We start from the raw sequence: 22092 nt of genomic DNA, 5'->3' as shown, positions 1-22092 counted from the left end.
CTTGGTCGTGAGTCCTCAGAGTGAGTTAAAACCTTAAAGCCCAGTGACCCTGTTTACTCACATAATCTCTCCTTCCAGCTATTAGAAGCAGTTTTTATTTTCCTGGAAATTGGTGGTCTCCAGGTGAGGCTGAGGACATGGAGAATAGCAGCCACAGGAAGAGGGAGGTGGTGGCAGGTGGGAGACTGGGATGTGATTCTTTGCAGGCATCAGCCGGGGAGGTCTCTGGTGTAGATGCCACATCTACTAACCCAGACCTGGGAGCTAGTAGCTGTGGAGGGAGAAGCACAGGAATGGAATTGAACCCTCTCTCCTGGCTTTCTTTTGAGGCTCCATGAACCCTGCATTGAATATGTTTAGTATTTGTTTCTCCCACTTGACTGTGAACTTGTAAGACAGGATCTGGGTCTCAGCACTCTGTGACTCATGGGAAGCACAACACCCAGCACAGAATCGGCATTCACTAATGCCTATCAAGTGAATAATGTCAGCAGTAGCTACCATATTGGTGGGTACTTGCTAGTCCCAAGCAGTATGTATACATATTTCATTTCTTTCATCTACATAATAGGTCTTTGTAGCTATTATAAAGATGAGAAAACTGAGGCTCAGGGATGTTCAGTGATGTGCTCAAGGCCACACAGCTAGTATTATCAGTGGTATTTACAATAATAGTAACAATAGATAACGATGATGACAATGGCTACTATTATGTGAGTATTGCTTGCAGTTTGCCAGGCAGTGTTTGAGGATCTTTCATGTTTTAAATCATTTAATCTTCAGAACAACTCAGAGTATATTTTTATCCCGATTATACTTGCCCCAGATCACTTAGGTAGTTAGAGGAAGAGTGGGGATTTGAAGTCATGGATTCTCGCTCCAACTCCAGTGACCTTTCCCCTTTATCACACTGTCTTTGCAAAGGTGCAGGTGCAGCCACCAGGGCCAAGTCTTTGGGGAAAGGGCCAAGTCTCCTAACTGGGGTGTGTGGGGGGATGGGTGCTGAGGAGGGGAGGGAAGAGGGAGGGACTGGAGGTGGGGAGAGTAAGAATAAGCCCTGTGTGTGAGGCTTCCTCATGTAGGCCCCCAGAGCCCTCTATCTTTCTCTGTCACTTGCAAATTAGAGAAATGGTGAAATCATGAAAATTAAAGAGAATGTTGTTTTGAGTTCCTCAGCGTCTCTGCTATTCTAACTACAGGGTTCTGATGGTCAGACCCCAACATGGGTTTCTCACTTGTAAACACAACTGAGAAACTCCTCATGGAATAAGTAAAAAGTAGGCAGTCACTCAGAGTGGATGTGACAGTTAAGTCTACCATTTCTTGTGTATTGTCCAGCCCCACTGCCCCTTTCTAAGTCTGAGGGTGACCATGTTTAGAAGGAGTTTGGGGCCCACAGGACTCACTGGCCCGGTCACCACTGATCCTCTCACATCTTCATCTGTGGCGTCAGGCTTGGTGCTTGATTTCTTCACCTTTCAGCTCTGACACCGAGAACTTTGGTCAAGGCTCGAGAAAGCACTAGTACAACAAGGATGATGTTGCTAAGATGTAATACTTGTCACAACCACAAAGGCTACCAGTCATGGAGCATTCACTGTACATCAGGTGCTGAAGCGAGCCCTTCACCTCGGGTATCTCGCTTAGGCCTCACAGCATCCCGACAAGGGGCACAACTGAGTCTCTCATTTTTCTAGTGAGAAAGCATCCATGGAGGCCAAATGGCTTCCTCTACTTGCTTGGTTGACCCTGGTGCTGTGTTCCCTGAAGCAGCCATGAAATGGCCCCTGTCCGTGTCCTCTCTCTCATTTCCCACACAGCTCTATTGCCCTGGCCCTTCCTTGGGGACACCATTCGCATAGCCTTTTCCTGATGTCTTTTCTCCATCAGGGAAGTTGGGAGTTGCCTGTTTGAATCCGACTCTACCCAGGTAACAAGGTGGAGTCAGGATAACAGTGGAGGGGAGGAGGGTAGACTCAGGGTATGATGACAAGGGGAACCTGTACTTGAACCCAGTTTCTAGCACCCAGATTCATACTCCCCACCCTGCCCCACTAGGGTCAGGGGTATGGTGGAAAGGAAGTAAGAGACTAGAGCCATCCCTGACTGGGTGAATCCCAAGTCTGGGATGTACTAGCTACCCAACCTTGAGCAAAAGGTTTAATCATTCGGAATTTGTTTCCTGACCTATAAAACGGGGATAAGAATACTGTGTACCTCAGGATTGTCATGAGGAACAAGGAGTTAATGTGGTAAAGCTCTTAGGATAGTAGCTGGTGCAGAGAAAGCCGTCAGAGATGTGAGCTTAAAAAAAAGAACCTCTGCCTTTCAGGGAAGTGAGAGTTTGGGAGACCACGTTTGAGTCACTTGGCCTGGTGCTCAGCAGGTACCAGAGGTAAACAGAGATCTTGACAGGTGTCTGGAACACTCTCTGCTAGTCAGTCTGGAAGCAGCTCTCTTTGCCCATGGCACACTGTAGCCTGCAGTGGCCCCGACAGAAGGAATTGGAGAACTAAGTCTCCGAGAACTTTGGTCAAGGCTCGAGAAATTCCGTAAATAGACCGTAAATTCCTAGTTAGCCACCTGTGCGGACCTGGCCTAGCAGATTTTGTAAGGTGTTGGTTTGCTGTTTGAATCAGTAGAATTTGAGGGGTGATCCGCTTAAAATAGATACAGTCAACAAGTGCTTAGAAAGTGCCTCCTTGTTGTCAGGCAGTGTGGGAGCCCAAAGAGGTTCAGGCACAACCCTGTCCCTGGGTCACCTGCCCTGTTGTTCTGCACAAAACTAGTGTTTTTCACCCTCCTTTCTTGCTCCCCATCACTCCTAAGGCCCAACGTGCTGCTGCTTTCTCCTCAGCCCGTATCCTACCATGTACCAGGCTGAGGAGGTAGAACAGGAATCCTTGGGGAAACCTTGCCTGAGCTCTCCTACTAGGACCACCTGCTGCGTCAACCCCTGGCACCCATGCCTGTCCTTAGATAGCTGCACAAATTGTAGCTCTTCCTTTTGATTGGTTAGTTTTTTTTTTTTTATTAGTTTTCATTCTGTTATTAACCTGTGAGCTCTTGGAGGGCAGGAATGAAGTACTTTTAGTCAAATGCACAGATAGGTGTTCGGCAAGCCCCATAGCTCAGCAGACACTGGCTACTTGGAATCTTGGGCTTTTGCTCCCCTGCTCAGACACCTCTCCTCTTGTCCACAGAAATCTCCAATCTGCTGGTGGCTACTAAGAAAGCCCAGGAGTGGCAGCCTGTCTACCCCATGAGCCAGCTGAGTTTCGATCGGATCCTCAAGAAAGACATTATGCAAGTGAGTCATTGCTGTGGTTTCTGGGTCCAGCCTTGGTCCTGCCTCCCTTCTGCAGAGCAGCTCAGGGACCTGGGGAGGGATAAAGTCTGGATTTGGGCAAATCCTGGTAGAAAAGGCACAGGGAGACTTTCCTTTCACAGTTAAAGCAGTTTAACCGGTACCCTGCTGTCCTACCCAGCCTTGCTGATGTTCCCAGAAATGCTTTCTTCTTGAAGGAAGTTGATTAGTTAGGCTTTGTGGGATTGTCTAGGGTACAGGGACCTTCCATTGTGGGTCTTCTAAGACAGAAGGAATTGGAGAACTCAATGGGAATGCTGACAGGGCAGTAAGAATCAGGTCTCCATGGGAGGGAGTGAGCTGATGATCCTTACTGCCCCATGACACACTCTGTGACAAAGTACTCTAAAGTTTAGTCTGGACTTTCTTACGTATTCAGAGGAGCAAAGCAGAGAGACACAGAACACAGTGAGGCAGCAGGAGATGCACAATTTAGGCCTGAAGGAGACCTGTCTGGAAGAACATTCCAGATCAGTGTCCCAGCCTTGGCAGGCCTTTTGCTCAGAGTCTGCAGCCTTAGGCAGGCTCATTTTCCCTCATAGCTGCCCTTTGGTCTTGGCTAGGAGTGTGAGGCCCAGGGCATAGCCCACTTTCTGTTCTCTACCCCTTCCGTAGGCCCCTTACACAGAGCCACACACAGGAGGAGGTAAAGGGGACAACGTGCAACAGCCTTGGAGAGAAGAAATCTGCATGGGGCCATTTACTACCTGGGAGAGGCTGTGATACCTTGGAGGTGTTGGAGGGTGGATCATGGGCTCACCGCCATGAAGGAGCCTGGTAGAGAGTGGTGGGCATGGGGTCGGTTTGTTAGTTTACTTTAAGTTAATCCCTGAAATTATTGGGCAGGGTTTTGAGGGAGTGGAAGTCCACAGCTACAACTGCCTCACTTACTGTGAACCCTTCACTGAAGGCTGATCTTTATTATTCTCTGTCCCTCTGGTGGTGTCAGAACTGTGTCTAGAGATTGAAACTACCAGGGCAGCAATACCCTAGCCTCTTTTCTGTCTAGAAGTTGACATATACTTTAGGCCTTTCTTCTTTCTTTCTCCTCCAGCTTCTTAGCAGATAACTGCCACCCTCCATTCCCCCAGTGTTTACTTAGCCAGCGGTGCTGGAGCACTTCCGTGTGCGAGGCACGGATGCCACCCTCAGCGGGCTTAGTCTGGTGAAGGAGGCAGACTCTTGTCTATCTTATGTGGGCAATTACATCATCAAGAGACAAGTCCTAAGTGGGGAAGTACAGCAGGATGTGGGACTGTCAGAGACAGTCATCCTACCTAATCTCAGGAGGACAGAGATGGCTTTCTGGGGGAAGTGACATCAAAGCAGAGACCCAGAGAATGAAGAGCAAGTGCTAGGCAGAGGCAGCAGCTTGGAAGGAGGCTGATGTGAGACCCACAGGGTCTTTGTGGGTTGCTGTGGAATCCTGACAGCATGGTGCTGTGACTTGGCCACTGGAATAAGTAATCTTTCCGGGGAAGAGTAATTATTCTGAAAGCATATGGCTTTTATGGGATGTTCTGGGAACACAACTTCCCATAACCTGAGGAATCACTTCATGACAGATGCAGCTTTAATGAATAGTCATAGGACCTTGCCAGGATACGGGACCCAGTGTGGATATATTGCTATTCTTCTATGATAGATGACAAATGTTAGCATTTGTGCAAATTAATATATCCGATTAATGGTGCTGTACATTCCTGTGGGGGACAGGAGTCAGCCTAGAGTGTCTGCTACCATCCATTTTCTCCACTTACCAGGGGTGGGGAGGAGGCAATCCTAGGATAATAGAATCATAGCACTTCATTTTATGAGTTTTGTGTGTTAATAACTTGATAATGCCTAAGCTTTGTGAATCACATGTTGATTTCCAAATATTAAGAACGTTTAAATCAGAATTATTCAAACAAACTGGGTCTGTGGAGACAGATCATTATATGCTTAGGGCTTTGCGAGGATGATCTCATTTAGCCCTTGTACCATCATTTGATGGCATTATTTCTTTCCATGTGTGAGGAAACCGAGGGCCTGTCCTTCTAGTCTGTGCCTCTGTCTTCATGCCACCTTCTCTGTGGGCAAAAATTGCTAGGGGAAATACATGTGTAAATTGCATCACTAATTTTAAAGCACGCACATATGCACACATATACTGGATAGAGGGATAGAAAATGAACAGTTTGCATGTGAGAAATAGCAAGTGCCTAGGTCTAGGGGGTGATCAAACAAAACACACTGGTCCAACAGATTGGTTTCTGTCCACTGTGTGCCACGGTCTGTACCATGAACTTTTATATCTATTTGCTCATTGGATTCTTGGAATAACTCTAGGAGACAGGTATTATTATCTTCGTTTACAGAAAGTAAGCAGACAATTGAGCATGGTAAAAGAGTGTCCCTAAGTTAGATGGCCAGCAGGCAGCAGAGCCAGGCCTAACACGCCCCTTTGTGCTCCATCCTGTGTGTGTGTATGTGTGTGTGTGTGTGTGTGTGTAGGGGGAGCCCCCGATTGGGCCCTCTCTGAGTCTGCTCTGGAGGCCTCGGGTGGGGCTGATGTCACTGGCTATTGCAGCACTCTTAGAAATTTTGTGATAAGTCAGGGTTATGTTTTGGCCATAGGCGGTTCCTAGAGGTAGAAAGGATGGAACTGTTTGGGAATGTGAGGACTGTCTCCTGGGGCCCAGGAAGTGCCAAGACTGTGTTTGGCCAAGTAGCTTTCATTTCCCCTAGAGGCCTGACCAGGGCCAGGCGCTGGAGAGGCTGCGAGCTGTTGGGAATCTTTTGCCTTTGCCCCACCCCTTTCTGGCATTCTGTGTTCCCAATAAGTCCTCAGTCCCAGATTCTGTCACCACAGTAGCCCCAGAAAGCAGTCACCCAACCTCTTGCTTTTTCTTCCAGGGCGAACACCTTGGGAGAGGCACGCGGACACACATCTACTCTGGGACCCTGGTGGATTACAAGGATGACGAAGGAATATCTGAAGAGAAGAGAATAAAAGTGATCCTCAAAGTCTTAGATCCCAGCCACAGAGACATTTCTCTGGCAAGTGTTTTCCTTATAACTCAACCCTTTCTACCCCCATTTATGGAACCAGTGCACTGGGAAGAACCTTTGCCCTTATTTTGGCCTTATTTATGATTTTTCAAATTTGTATTTTAGTCAAGATTTCTATCTTCAAATGTAATCTTACATAAACCTGTATGTCAAATAAGTAAGGGAACATCGGAGATGGAGTAGATTGAGCAGCCCCTCTCTGTCCATCTCACTCCCCTCCCATTCCTACCAAGAGGTCCTTGTGGTGGTGCTGGAGCCCCGGGCCTCCAGCTGAATGGACTCAAAGTCCCTGATGTGGTCCAGGGCTGTCACTTCACAGTCTGGAAACTTAAAGCCCAGAGCAGTAAAAACTTACCTGGGACCAGCAGGCCGTTGGAGGGTGAGAAAGGCAAGTCTTGGCAGAGCTCTGCTGCCCTGGTTTCCCTTTCGTTCTAATGTCGTGCCAAACTTTCTCAAAGTTTAAAGGAAGAGAAAGTGATGGGCACGAGCACCCAATGGGGAACTTGTTAGATTATCCCACCTGCCTGGCTCTGTGTCCTGTTAGGTTCTCTAAATAAATACTACAGCCCAGCCAGACTGGCCTCAAGGTAAGGGTTTGGCCTTTGGGCTCTCAGGGTCAGGCAGACAGTTTTTAAGACCTGGATGATGGGAGTTGTGAGCTTTCCTGGGGCCCACTGATTTTCCTCTCGGCAGACCCCCTTTGGGGTCAGACCAGAGGAGTCTGGTCCCTCACATTCCTTTGTCCTGTTCTCCCATAGGCCTTCTTTGAGGCAGCCAGCATGATGAGACAGGTCTCCCACAAACACATCGTGTACCTCTATGGCGTCTGTGTCCGAGACGTGGAGAGTAAGTGTATTCTCTTTGGAAGGGGAAGCTGGCCCTGGCTGGGGAGCATGGGTGTTGTGAAGACAACTGTGGCTGTTACGCACTTCATGTTGTCTGTGTTTCTTGCCTTTTTGGCAATCAAGGAATTTGAAGCGCTGAGCAAGTCACCCGTTTAATAGTGGACGTGGAACTAAATCCCATTTGTTTTTCACTCATTTCTTGAACATTTACTTCTTGCCAACTCTGGGCCCTGGGAGGTCGGGGTAAGCCGAGTTTGTTGCCCTGTGAGTTGGTATAAGGAGCTCTGGGCCAGGGCTGAACCCAGGCCTGTCCGGCTCTGGAGCAGTCTGCCGTTTACCCCTCCCATGGGTGTTTGCATCCTCTCAAGCTGAGTACCAGCCTCTAAAGTGGGCTCTTATAAGGGAATGAGGGAAATTACTGTCCCAGATGGACAGAAGGTTCCAGATGTGGCTCTTTTTGTGTTTGTAGATATCATGGTGGAAGAGTTTGTGGAGGGAGGGCCCCTGGATCTCTTCATGCACCGGAAAAGTGATGTCCTCACCACACCATGGAAGCTCAAAGTTGCTAAACAGTTGGCCAGTGCCTTGAGTTACTTGGTAAGTGTATCCTGATGTCTGTGGTGGTCCCCCAAGAACCAGAGTGTCCCAGTAGGGGGTGGCAGGAAGTTGGTCCTAGCCCAGCAGTAGCCAAGCAGGCTGGAGGGACCCATACTCTGTGGGTAAACACACGTGTGCCTGGTGCTTAGTGAAAATGGTCATTTTGGGCTGCTTCTTGTGACCCAAACATATGAATCCTGTTTAGAGGGCAGTTTTATCATGTCAGAAGACTGACTTCTGTGTTGCAATGTATGGTAAGAGAAAAAAGAATGTAATATTTGTTGAATGAATGAAAGGAACCACTAGCATCAGTGGTAGTTCACATTTAGTGCTTACCAGGTTCACCTGTTCAAGAGGTTTACAGGTTTTAATCCCTTTAATTCTTGCAAAAGCCCTATGAGGCATGCTCTGCTGTTATACCTGTTTCACTGATAAGGGACATATAATGTGCCTAACTCGTGGTGGGAGAGCTGTACCACCTGGATCTGGCTGCAGCTGGGGAATGTGGAGAGATTGATCTGACGGCTAGGGTTGAAAACGGCGTGTGGGCAGGACTGAAGACACGCAGCCTGCGGGCAGCTTCGCTGAGCTCACTCTTTCTGCTCTGTAGGAGGATAAAGACCTGGTCCACGGAAACGTGTGCACGAAAAACCTCCTCCTGGCTCGTGAGGGCATCGACAGTGAGTGTGGCCCATTCATCAAGCTCAGTGACCCCGGCATCCCCATCACTGTGCTGTCCAGGCAAGGTGTGTCTCCCTATCCTCACATCTTGCCCTTCTCCCCTCCCCCCACCCCCACCCCAAGGCGGGGTCTGGACAGTGGGAAGGGGGCTGGGGCTGGAGTTCTGTCTGTCTCCTTTTAGAAGTACACTTCAGCAGATGGGTGTCTGGTGCTGCTACCATGCCCTGGGGGCCAGGGAATATATAGAGGGTAGGGAGGGTTGGTCCCTGCTTCCTTTAAGGAGCTGACCGTGCAATAGGAGAAACAGAAAATTCACTTGAGGCACATCTGGTCTTTGTAACGAAGGGGCTGTGTTCAGGGTGTAGCCGTAGCACAAAGGGATGCTGCTCTGCTGGGTTCAGAGGTGGTCAGGGAGGCATCAGGAGGAGTGGGGGCTCTTGGGTCCTCCCCTATTTCTTTGAAATCCACTGTAGTTAGTGAGCATATTGGGGAGGCACCCGAGCAGTTGTGGTCATGTGTCCCCTGAGGTTATTGTGTGTTGTGGGCACCAAGGGAAAGGACAGACCTGGGAGCTAAGACACTGAAACCCACTCTGTAAAGATCATGCTCTGCCTCTTCGCCTTGTAGGCCCTACGTGGAATACCAGCGTGTCCCAGGGTATGCCGCTGGCCAGCGATGGCCAGCGATGGCCAGCAGTCTCCAGTCATCGAGCATGGTGCCTGGCACTTAAGAGTTTTGCTCAGTAATTCAGGACTGGACTAAATTTGGAAGCGAGCCAGGATGAAAACCAAGCCTTAGGAATAAGACCCAAATAAATCATTGGAAGGGGAAGGGGAAGGGGAAGCAGCCTTCAGTACCTGTTTGACACTTTTCATCCAGCCATCGTCCAAGTCCTGAGGCAGATTCAGCCATGAATCTGTCAGGGGGCCTGTCCTCAGCAAGGGTCTGAGGCATGGACACAGGTGACTCTAGAACAAGTAGGGACTAGGTTTCCCACAAGAGATACCAGTCGAATGCTGTGGGCTTTCAGAGGGGAGAGGCATCATCCATTTGGGGAACAGAGGGTGATTCAGGGAAGTGGTGGGATTGCAGATCAGTAAGGTGGGCCTGCAGCAAGGTGACAGCACCCCTGCATGTACATGCATTGGGAGGAAGAACATGAGAAGGTGGAGAAGGAAGGGAAGTGGGCCTGATTGTGAATGCCCAGCTCAGGAGGGGCCCTCCTGCCTCTATCCAGAGCCGGGAGGCTGTGCTGTGAGGCCGTTGTGCTGGTTGAGGGGCATTTCCATGGACATGGCAGGGGTTTCTGCTCAGGTCACTGGCATTGGTTAGAAGCCAGAATAGGGGATACAGGGGTAGCTGGGTATGAGAGATGTGTGACTTCTTTACATCAGTCGTCCCTTCCCTTGTTCTTTCCCCAGTGAAAGAAAACCTACATAAAATGAATACAATATTTGGGACAATTGTGCAGAATATGTGAGGTTAGCCCATGCCTGCTCTGCATAAGTTGGCTTCTCCTCCCCTGCCTTCTCTTTCTTAAGTCTTTGTCCACATGACCCCCTGTTCTCCCTCCTCAGGGTGTTGGCCTCCACCCTAGGTGCTTCGCTGTTTCTGAGGCCAGAGCTTCAGAAGACTGGCTACCCTCCTGGGGAGTCTGTGATCAACAGACGGTCTGCTGGCCGACTCAGACTGATACATCTGAAGCACCAAGGATGAGGGGCCTGGAAAACCACACTTTAACAAGCTCCCCACAGAGCTAATGTGGCTGTGGTCCGTGTTCAGAAAACACTGCTCGAAATTGTTTCTTTGTTGGCTCACAGTTCTTGCTGCAGTGGGAGTGATTTACTCCCCAGGTGATCCTAGAAACTGATCTGTAAATGTCTGCTGTCTTCTTGCAGAGTGCATAGAACGAATCCCGTGGATTGCTCCTGAGTGTGTCGAAGACTCCAAGAACCTGAGTGTGGCCGCTGACAAGTGGAGCTTTGGAACCACACTCTGGGAAATCTGTTACAACGGCGAGATCCCCCTGAAAGACAAGACGCTGATCGAGGTAAGTGGTTGTTTCTCAGGATGCGAGCTGGGCAAGGGCTCCTTGGGCGTTCATGGACGTCCGGGAGTTCCCAGGGCGCCTCATGTGGGATGCAGTGGGCAAGGCTTTGTTTTAAATCCCCTCCTCAGGCTTACTGCCTATGTGACCTTGCAAATTAAACTAAACTTACCTGAGCCTCAATTTCATCATCTGTACAATAGGGGTAAATAATACCCAGTTTTTGGGTTGCTGTGAAGATTAAGTAAATAATGCATGTAGAGTGCCAGGTACACAACACGTGCTTAATAGGTCATTATAGTTTTATTTATCTGAGATTCTGAGTGCCTGTTACTCACCAAAATTAACAGATATTTGTTGAGTTCCTCCTGTGTATCAGGTATTGCCTAGGTAAAAGCTGGGGGCTCACAATGAAATAGACATAGGCCTTGCCTTCCCCTGAAGACCTTAGGATGTGGTAGGAGAGTTAGGCTGAAATAATAATAAGGAATCCACAAATAATATCTGAAACTGTCATCCTAAGAGCCCTGCAAGTTAGGTAGGACGGTGTCATTACCTTCATTATACAGGTCAGGTAACTGAGACACAGGTAGCCCAAGACACTCACTTGGGTTCCCCAGGTAGAATGCAAAACAGGTGAGGCTTGAACCTCTTACATTTACTTGTAGGAAGAGTGGAGACTCCAATTCCAAAAGAATAAAGTGGTAAAAATAACAACAAAGGACCACTGACCCTGGCCCAGTGATTCGATTATGGGAATGTGCCTGTGTGTGTAGGCGCTTTGAGCTGGGAGGGATTGACCAGAGGGAAGGTAGAATTTTGGTTATCTGTGGAAAGCAATGAGTGGTTTCATTTGCCTAGAATATGGAGAGGAGTGACACATGATAGGTTGAAAAGATCATTTGGGGTCACATTGTAAAAATCTCTGAATTCCAGAGATTTTACTGGGGGGTCATGTGGGACATTGAAAGGTTTTGGTGATGAGTAAGGTGGTCAGAATTGGCTTGGGGACAGTTCATCTGGATGCAGTGGTTGGGATAGACAGGCTGAGAAGGGACTAGGAGGAGATTCATGTTCAGAGGCCAAAACAGGGAGTGGCAGTGGGAATCCAGAGTGGAGGGTGTACACGCAGGAGGTGATCAAAAAGGTGGAACCTTTAACCGCTTAACCTTTCGCCAGGTAGAGATGGTGCAGGATAGAGGAGGTAACCATCAGATCTGTAAATCTACTTGGTATTTTCAGCCTAGGCTTTTGGGAAAGCCATTTTATTTTGAACTTCCTTGGAAATAAAACAGCATACTCTTTGTTGTCAGTACTTACTGAGCACCTGCTGTGTACCCAGGGCCATATGGGGATGATGTAAGGAAGGGAGTGTGCCTTTGATAAAAGAGGGTTCCCTCTCTCCTCCACGTGCCCTTGGTTCGGTTGGACGGCCGTGGAGTGGGGAACGGTGAGGGCAACTCTCAGCCCCTTAATCCCAATCTCTCTTCCTCTTCTTCCTCTGGGCCTGCCCCCACCCTCACCCCAGGATTCATGAGGGCCGAGAGGAACTAGTACTCTCGAGATCCAGCTACGGATGAGAAACAAGAGTGTAGTGATTCCACTTAATTTTTTAAAGTGGCATAATTATTTGTTTCTGAATTTTAAAATTTGAAAAACATAAAAAAAACTTAAGGAAATAGCAGTCACCATATTCTTGCCACTTTTTAACACTTTGTCATATTGTCTTCCAGTCTGTTTATTTATTAAAAAATTTTTAACACACACCTCTATGAAATCTACCTTTAAGCAGAGCTGTTGGGAATTAAAATTAGGGATTGGTTATTCCCCTTGACCTGGGGCTAAAAGGTTTATGGCGGTTCCTTTGGTTTCTTCCATGTGATCGTCCTCCTCTTTACAGAAAGAAAGATTCTACGAAAGCCGGTGCAGGCCAGTGACACCATCTTGTAAGGAGCTGGCTGACCTTATGACTCGCTGCATGAACTATGACCCCAACCAGAGACCCTTTTTCCGAGCCATCATGAGAGACATCAATAAGCTGGAAGAGCAGAGTAAGACACTGCCTCGCGCTGTGGAACCAAGATAGGCAAAAGCCCTGGAGAGCGGGTTGGGGGCGGGGGTGGAGGGGTGGCGGGACTAGGAGGGGTGGCGGGACTAGGAGCCCATGAGTGGCATTTGTATCTTTTTAACATGTTTGCTTTTTTCTTCCATTAGATCCAGACATTGTTTCAGAAAAAAAGCCAGCAACTGAAGTGGACCCCACACATTTTGAAAAGCGGTTCTTGAAGAGGATCCGTGACTTGGGAGAGGCAAGTCACACTCTTGTACCTTCTGACCCCATCACTTCTGTCTGCATTTAAAGTCACTCTCCATTCTCGTTTTGGGTCAAAGTTTATAAGAGAAAGCATCTTAGTGCATCTTCTTTGGGCCACTTGTATCATAGGGGATTGTGTCGCATAGTGACAGCATGTATATATGGCTGTATATGCACATAGGACATTGGCCAGCTCACTCGAGAGACTTGATTTTTCAGTGAGGGACAGAGGAAGATGGAAAGGGGCAATATTGGGTAGTAGGCGTAGATACAGTAGAAATTAAAAATCCCTGTCTCTAACTCTCCTGGCTGTCTGTAGCCTGTGCAGCTGCTTAAATGAGGGATGGGTTTACTACATAGGATGCCAACATCAGCTTTCCTTTGGGCCTCACGTGAGAGTCTCCTAAGTTAATATAATGTGATAGCGATAGGGATTTGTGTCTTTGTACAGATTTTTCTGTAAAGTCAACAAAGACTGTGTCCTGCCTTGAGTCTCTGTGGTGTGACAGGCTATGTGCTGGGTATTTTACAAGCACAGTGTCCTAGTTACTCACAATATTCCTGAGGGTTTATCACTGCAGTATATATTGAATACCTCTGGGCCAGCTCAAAAGATTTGGTGACTGGGCCAACATCACTATCAAGTGGCTTAGCTGCGGCTTATCCCATATCTTCTAAAAACACTTCATGCGACACTCTTTGCAGCTGCACTGTGGGGCGTCCCCTGCAGTGTGGGCTGTCCAGGAATGCCACTGGTGTCCCATATGTCCAAAAATAGCCTTAATTTCCTTTTGGGTTACATTTTCATGGAAACTGGATTGATGTGTTCGTTCACCAGTTACCTGATACTTTCCTTGTCTTAGCTCAGTAATAGAGGGGCTGGCCTGTGAGGGAAGGGGTTGTGGTGATAAGGTAGGAAGGAGCCTGCTACTGCAAGGTGAGGCTGTGCTGTTCACTCTTGGCCTTTGGGGGAACAGCACAGGGAGCAAGCCTCATTTTTTTTTTTAATTGAAAAAATTTGACATGTAATATGTAAAGGGTACAGTGTGTTACCCTTATAGATCTATAATATATATTTACATATTGTAATATGGTTGCCCATGTAATATGTCACATTATGTACTTACAGTACAGTATTATCTTTGTTCAATATACCGTACAGTAACTCTATTTTAGTACCTGTTACAAGTTTGTATCCTTAAACACTGCCAGTCTCAGCCCCCCATCCATATCCCCTGGTAGCTCCTATTTTATCTTTTTTAAACAGGTCTGATTTTTTTTTAGATTCCACATATAAGTGATATCATACTGTACTTGTCTTTCTCTAGTCTGACTTATTTCGCTCAGCATAATGTGCTCAATCAAGATCCATCCATGTTGTTGCAAATGGCAGGATATCTTCCTTTCTCATGGCTGAATAACATTCCATTGCATATATGTACCACATGTTTTTAATCTGTTCATCTGTGATGGGCTTTTGGGTTGCTTCTCTATCTTGGTTATTACAAGTAGTGTTGTGATAAACATGGGGAGCGTATATCTCACTGAACTCCTCTTTTTAATTCTTTTGGGTATACTCCCAGAAGTGGAATTGCTGGATCATATAGATCCATTTTTAATTTTTTAAGAATCTTCATATTGTTTTCCATAGGGGTTGGAGAAATTTACATTCTCACTAACAGTGTATAAGGATTCCCTTTTTGCCACATCCTTGCCAGCACCTGTTGGCTCATTTTCTTGATAATAACCATTCTAACAGATGTGAGGTGATAGCTTGTTGTGGATTTTATTTTCATCTCCCAGTGATGTTAAGCGTCTTGTCATGTGCCTATTGGTGATTTTGATGTCCTCTTTGGAAAATGTCCATTTAGTTCTGCCTATTTTTTAACTGGATTGTTTTTGTTATTGACGTGTATAAATTCTTTATATATTTTGGATATTAAACCCTATCCAATATATGGTTTGCAAAAGCTCCCATTCTGTTGGCTGCCTTTTCATTTTGTAAATTGTTTCTTTTGCTATGCAGAAGCTTTCCAGTTTGATATAGTCCCATTTGTTGATTTTTTTCTTTTGCTATTTGTACTTTCGCTATCATGTCCAAAAAATCATTTGCAATACCAATATTGATGAACTTCTTCTCTGTGTTTTCTTCTAGGAATTTTATGGTAACTTTATGGAATTTTATGGTAATTTTCTTCTAGGAATGTCAGGTCTTATGTTTAAGTCTTTGATCCATTTCGAGCTAATTTCTGTGAGTGGTGTGAGATAGGGGTTCAGTTTCATTGCTCTGCATGTGATTCTCCAGTTGTCCCAGCACCATTTGTCGAAGAGACTATCCTTTCCCGATTCGGTGTTCTTGGCTCCATCTTGCCTCCTCTTCTAAGTTCTTTCTGCTGGCTCAGGCAGGGGCTTCTCTAATCAGGCACATGCATCTTTCCCTCCAGGGCCACTTTGGGAAAGTTGAGCTCTGCAGGTATGACCCTGAAGGGGACAATACAGGAGAGCAGGTGGCTGTCAAATCCCTGAAGCCTGAGAGCGGAGGTAACCACATAGCTGATCTGAAGAAGGAAATTGAAATCTTAAGGAACCTCTATCACGAGAACATTGTGAAGTACAAAGGCATCTGCACAGAAGATGGTATGTTATACAGGGAGATTGGTTTAAAGACTGAGTGACTGAGCAGGCAGTGCGCTCGGCTTTATCTGGGCTATCCTGAGTGCATGCTAGCTAATGGCCCCCAGGAGCTCTAGGGCTTCAAAGTCGTATTCACTGTCATATTCCCCAGCAGCTGCAGAGCTCCTCCCAGCCAGGGGATGATTCCAGTATTGTCTCTCCAGGCTCTTCACATGCCCACAGTGGGGGTTGATCTTCACCCATCCAGATATTGGCACTTGGGGCATTTAGGCCATATAAAACAGATACTCAGTCTTCCCCTTTCCCTAGGCTAGTCCAATACTAGCCAGGAAATTTTGTTTTCTAGTTGCCTAAATCAAGGTGGCAAGTAGTATTTACTAATAAGCGTATCTTATTTGCAAGCTAGTCAATACTTCTGTATTATACTTTAGAATTGGTAGTGAAATGATATTTTAAAATATTATCATTTGTCTAGTGGTTATCAGAGCACTCTGTATTATCTCAGTGAATGCTGACGACTCTGGGGGCAGGTGCCTGAGTGTTACTATCCCTGTTCACTGCTGAGCATCCCGAGGCTATGGGGCTTAAGCGGTTAAGTTAATTTGCCTGTGATTTAGGGGTGATGCTGAAATTAGTTCGGGTCCCATGTCTCCAGATCTCATGCCCTTTCCTCTCCCCTAGTTCCTTCATTTGGAAACCTCACACTGATGGATATATTTTTCTATACAGGAGGAAATGGTATTAAGCTCATCATGGAATTTCTGCCTTCAGGAAGCCTGAAGGAATATCTTCCAAAGAATAAGAACAAAATTAACCTCAACCAGCAGTTAAAATACGCCGTTCAGATTTGTAAGGTAAACAAAACAAAACAAAACAAAATGTTAAAGATTAAAAAATCAGGCACTCAGCCCTGGGTAATTGGTTTGTAATTAGACTGTAATTGGGAAACTTTTCCAGTAATTGTACTGAGTTTATATTGCTCTACATGATTTGGATGAAAAATTAGCCTCTAGTAAGAAACTGAACTGATTTGTTAAGTATAGCTGATTTAATGCACATTTCTTTGAATACGGTTGGCTTTACTATATTTGTATAAAAAAACAAAACAAACAATCTGTGAGAGGTGAATGAAATGACATTTTGTTGTTGTCGTCATAAAGTAATAAATACACACACACAAAATACAATCTGAACTGACCTTCAGCAATGCACTCTTAATTTTACTTCTCTTCCTCAGGGGATGGACTATTTGGGTTCACGACAATACGTTCACCGAGACTTAGCAGCAAGAAATGTCCTTGTTGAGAGTGAACACCAAGTGAAAATCGGAGACTTTGGGTTAACCAAAGCAATCGAAACCGATAAGGAGTACTACACAGTCAAGGATGATCGGGACAGCCCTGTGTTTTGGTAAAATCACAAAGATTTTGTCACTGTTTCACAGGGTTTCCGCTGTTTCGATAGACCCCCTTTCTGGCTATGTTAATGTCTCTCATTCCTCTTGCCTGAGTTGAGGTTGGAAAGGACTTAGAACATTTGGAATTGGTTGATCTTTGCCTTCAAGCAGTTTCACTGTAAGCAACCCACAGAGAAATGCCTGAGCTTCATATGACACCATCTTCCAAGGAATAGAAAACTCAAACCACCAGTTTCACATCTCCAGTTTCCCAGGAGAAGGCATTCATCTAACAGTTCTTAAAATTGGGTTAGAAGTTGGAGTAGGCACATCCATGCAGAGGAAGTCTGAAAAGCAGGTAGGAACGAGGCAGGAATGAGGTGACAAAGTGGGCATGGAACAGATTCAGGGAGATCCTGGACAAAGCAGAGCAAAATCCATGGGCAACTTAGCCATCTTCTCATGAATCACCAAGGGTATCCTGATTAGGGGGCAACATCCGGACTCTGACCCGTCAGCCTGGAACACTGTCTTGTAGAGAAGGTGCTTACGTCTCCACTCTACTCCCCACACCCTACCTGCCCCCATAAAACTGATCCATACCTGGAAGATACATCCCACATAGACATGAACATAGATCCTGCCCCACCATGATGCTTAAACCTTCATTCGTTAAACAAATGCGTGTCAAGGCCCTACTCTGTGCCAGGTACTGGAGATACAGTGGACAAGCAGACTGAGTTTAGAGTTTAATGGGTGAGGCAGCCAATTTTGTGGTACCATAAGTATAGTAGGTTCAGGCTTGGTTTTCTTGGAAGTTCTGACTATAAAACCATAAAAGATTCATGGGGGTTTGTAAAAGGTGGTTAGAAGAAGGCATGTGTGACTAACAAGAATGAGACAAGACTAGTGGCATCCCAGGAACTGAAATCAGCTGTGGCTGGGTCATAAAGCAGGAGGCCTGTTTCAGGTGGGTTGCTAAGACAGCACTGGTAGCTGAGTTACAGAGCTGGGACATCATCCCAAGAGCTTTGGGATGCTACTGGAGAGTTTGAGGATGGGGATTTTTTAAAAGATCACTGTAGCCTGAAGGGGAGCAAGATTGAAGCTGGAGAGGCCAATATGGCTGGAGCCAGTGATGGACAGTGATTTAGCAAAGTGACAGTGGGGTTTGAGATGTGAATAGGTTTGAGAAGTATTTAGGAACTGGGATATGGGGCTGCCTGTTTCTGGCTTAGGCAGTTGGGTATCATTCATCGAAACAATTGACATTGGGAGAGGACTGAGCAGTGAGGTCACTGCTAGCTCATTCTGAGCTTGCAGGCAGATAAAACCTGGGCCCTGTCATCACATGCCACCCTCTCCTAATGGAGAGCACCAGCTTGTCTTACTGTTATTTTAGAGCAGGTACTGAAAGCCTATACGGGACATTGCTCTGTGTGTCAGGATGTACATCACAGCAGCACCTATGGGATCAATATACGACACACTTTATTAGATTCTAAGTAAAACCAAAGGGGTGATTTTCCTGAGCTCCTCTAATGTTTGTTGGAATATCCTTTCCAGGCAACGAAGTTTCATGTCCTACTTTCTTTTAGGTACGCTCCAGAATGTTTAATTCAGTGTAAATTTTATATCGCCTCTGACGTCTGGTCTTTCGGAGTGACTCTGCACGAGCTGCTTACTTACTGTGATTCAGATTCCAGTCCCATGGCGGTAAGTCTTGTCTTTTCATTTGAACCTAGCACCCAATTAAAATGTGTCCATCCTTCTGCTTTGCAAGTTTTATTCTTAAATGGAATCCAATCAGTGTATTATAATGGAAAGTATCGCTTTCCATTTAATGTCGTTACTTGAGTTATAGATTTCACAAGGGTCTTAAAGTTCTCTAAGATAACTCTGACCATCAGGGGTTTTATCTTTGCGAGGAGTCCAGGGACAGTTGCACGGGAGGGAGCACTGGGTAGGATCCTCACGTATTCTTAAATGAGACCATTCTCACGGGAAAAGCCTCTCAACTGGGAGAAGGAGTGGTTGGTTGAGTCAGAGATCCATTACAGACTGATCACTGAGAGCTAATAAGGATTTCGAACTTTCATTTAAAGTTACCTAAGGCAAAAGCCTTTTTGTTAATTTTCAGTTAATTCTAGAAATTTCACCTTAACCTATTTAGTGTTTGTATAAATATGTGCAAAGTAACACATTTTGTTTGGTTTTATTTTACATAGTTGTTCCTGAAAATGATAGGCCCCACTCATGGCCAGATGACAGTAACAAGACTTGTGAATACATTAAAAGAAGGAAAACGTTTGCCTTGTCCACCTAACTGTCCAGATGAGGTATTTTTATTATTTTCACAGCTTGGGTTATCCAAAAGGGAGTAGAAAGGAGTAGAAAACTTAAAATCATTTTCTAAAGCTGAATTTCAGATAAGGTATCAAAGAATCATCTTTGGGCCAGACGACAGCCACAAGTTATTTATTTTCAAAGCAAGGATACCCTCCAAAAGTAGGCTCACCTCAGTGAGCACCCTAAAGGAGCATATTTTGATATAGCCTTATTGTGACATATATGTAATTGCATTTTGTGTATAAGTTTATCCCACTTAATAGCATTTATGGCATTCAATTTTCTGTAAAGTGAGTTGAGCCTTTAAGACTAACTCTTTAGACTAGTTAAGATGTACTGAATAGTATGAGTCAAAAAGAATGAAGCAAAAACTGTGGAAATTTATAGAATCTAAATTGAGATATAACTTCACCCTTAAACTGGTTTATGGTCAGTTAACCCACGAGCTTCTCAAATGTTATTTACGAAGTATAGAAGTCCCATTTTCTGTATTTTTAAAATTATTCAAATACTCTTATTTATAAAGGAAAATGATTTCCACAGTTTTCTTAGTCTTGATGTGTCTAAAATTTTTACAAAAGATTCCAAATCTAACATTTTACTTTTACAGATTTATCAACTTATGAGAAAATGCTGGGAATTCCACCCATCTAATCGGACAACCTTTCAGAACCTTATCGAAGGATTTGAAGCACTTTTAAAATTAGCAGCATGAAGACCATTTAAATCCCACTGTGTATCAAGTTCTCCTTCCCCCAATGAATACCCAGGCCATTTGAAATCATTTTTAATGGGAAAAGTTTGTATTCTGTCTAAAAAGATACTTGGGTACGTATCCATGTGTAAGACACTGTAGTGCTTAATATGTGTAAGTACTTCTTCCTCTTTAAATTTGGCACCAGTAACATAGTGACAAATAATCACAACCAAAAATATTAGCACTCCTCCTTTTGGAAAGAATATACCACCATTTCATCTGGCTACTTTACTCTCACAGCTGTATAGCAGAATGGCATTTTTCAAAAGATGAGCTGATCATAGTAAAGTCACAAGATGATTGCTTTCTCTCAGCTGCCAGTTGATTTGAAATGTTTTTCTGGCATATAAAAATCAAAGGTTAATAATGGACTTAGATGATACTCTAACATGTAAAATTTCATTACACAGTGATAGATACCTATAATATACTATACAAAGACGAGGGTATGCCTGTCACCAGTAGGACTTAAACTTTGAATTGTTTTTCTAGTGGCTTAGCTCCTGTCCCTTTGGGTGGCCAGTGGTACCCATTTTTTTTTTTTTTTTTTTTTTTTTTTTGAGAAAATTGGTCATACCCAGGGGGACAGCTATGGAATAGTATGGAATAGATCCTTTGCTGCATGATGTTAATTCTTGAGAACTGTGCCAGTGCTTTCCTAAACATTATACCTTTAATCAGATTTGATTCTAAGAACCTGGATGCTATTATACATGCTTTTAAGAAATGTCAATGGATAGATATCCTTTTATAACTACCACTTTGGGGCAAGCTATTCCAGCATTGGTTTTTGGATGCTGTATGCAACCAGTTAGACTATATACCACATACACCACACTGTTCTTAGAGTATTTCAATACTTACATCCATCTACAAGAGTTGATCACTATTTTGACCATCACCCTACAGCATAAGACTTGAAAGAAAAGACCCAGGTAGAAGCACTATGGAGTTCAGGATCCACTAGACGGTTTTCAGTATGCTTTGGGGTAGCCTGGTAATCAAAATGTCTAAGCTCTGATTCAATGTGAACCATAAGACCTGTATGACCAAGAGTCTGAAAAACTGTGTTAATACTGTCTAGCATTTGTTCAATGTTGTTATTTTTCACCTTTTGAGCCTGATAAAGAGTTCTGGATTCAATGGCAGTAATAAACTTGCCGTTTAAATTTGTTCAATAACCTTACATCACCAAGACCTGTCTAACAAACCTGTGGCCACTCTATATGCACTTTTTGTTTACTCTTTATACAAATAAATATGCTAGAGACTTCACATGCATATGCTTTTTAATATTAAGATTTCATTTTCATAGCATTTCAAACAATCTGTTTACTTAGAAAAATAACAGTAACTTTGAGAGGTTTGGTAATGGTCCTTATTACTAACAACACTTGATTTGTACTTATGTTATGTCCAATGATAATGGGGCACAGGCCAGTACAGATGGCAGATCCACATGTGCTATAATCCAAAATATCTTTTAGTTCTTTCAACCTCTTCCTGCTTTCATTTTTGCAGCTCTGACTTAAAATTCACTATCTTCTGTTTGTACTGTCACAGAGGTGACTAAGCATTGAAGAAGCTTAATGCAACAGGAAAATGGGAAGAAGTGCAGAGCAAGGAGGAGCCATTACTAATCTCCTGAGTCATAACCGAGGAATGCTTATCCCGATCAGTTATTCATAGGTAGTATACTTTCTTAGAAATTCTTAGTTTTAACTTTCTAGCTGTCATTTCCAAAAGAATATATGCAATAAATTAGACCAAGTAAAACTCTTTACAAATCATACAACATATGTACCAATTTTAAACTTCATAATTAAAACAGGATCTTATAAGTCCCCCAAATTACAAGGTATGCTCAGAGTTCAAAAAGACTAGGATCAGTGACACCCCTAAACTCCATTACATCAATTATGGTCTCATAACAAGGAACAAACTTAGAGATTTCTAGATGGCAAAGCATTTCTCATGCATTTGATACTAGGGTCTTCAGGAAATGGTGATGTGAAAAGTTATATGCAATAAAACAATTTTTTCGCAAATTA

The 22092-nt window shown here is 44.7% G+C and overlaps 1 protein-coding gene across 10 annotated transcripts in view; it reads left to right on the top strand.

The window, feature by feature from the left end:
* The window catches only part of JAK1 (Janus kinase 1), a 124453-nt gene extending 103131 nt beyond the window's left edge, over positions 1-21322 (top strand). For 6 of the 10 annotated variants that reach the window (XM_011369575.2, XM_011369574.2, XM_011369573.2 and 3 more), the window contains 14 exons: positions 3204-3310; positions 6266-6409; positions 7180-7267; positions 7736-7863; positions 8474-8609; positions 10443-10594; positions 12492-12642; positions 12806-12900; positions 15350-15542; positions 16269-16393; positions 16777-16949; positions 18534-18651; positions 19164-19274; positions 19895-21316. In XM_011369575.2, coding sequence (XP_011367877.1) covers positions 3204-3310; positions 6266-6409; positions 7180-7267; positions 7736-7863; positions 8474-8609; positions 10443-10594; positions 12492-12642; positions 12806-12900; positions 15350-15542; positions 16269-16393; positions 16777-16949; positions 18534-18651; positions 19164-19274; positions 19895-19999 — 1826 coding nt within the window. In that variant the 3' untranslated portion in view covers positions 20000-21316. Of the gene's footprint in view, positions 1-3203; positions 3311-6265; positions 6410-7179; positions 7268-7735; positions 7864-8473; positions 8610-10442; positions 10595-12491; positions 12643-12805; positions 12901-15349; positions 15543-16268; positions 16394-16776; positions 16950-18533; positions 18652-19163; positions 19275-19894 lie in introns of all 10 variants that reach the window. The other 4 variants (XM_023536196.1, XM_023536195.1, XM_023536194.1 and 1 more) reach the window with 1 other exon arrangement.
* The last annotated feature ends 770 nt before the right edge of the window (positions 21323-22092 follow it).

Source organism: Pteropus vampyrus, unplaced genomic scaffold (genome assembly GCF_000151845.1).
Source record: "Pteropus vampyrus isolate Shadow unplaced genomic scaffold, Pvam_2.0 Scaffold151, whole genome shotgun sequence".
Taxonomy (NCBI): Eukaryota; Metazoa; Chordata; class Mammalia; order Chiroptera; family Pteropodidae; genus Pteropus; species Pteropus vampyrus.
The sequence above is the reverse complement of the archived record's forward strand: the minus strand, read 5'-3'. Positions and strand labels throughout refer to the sequence as shown.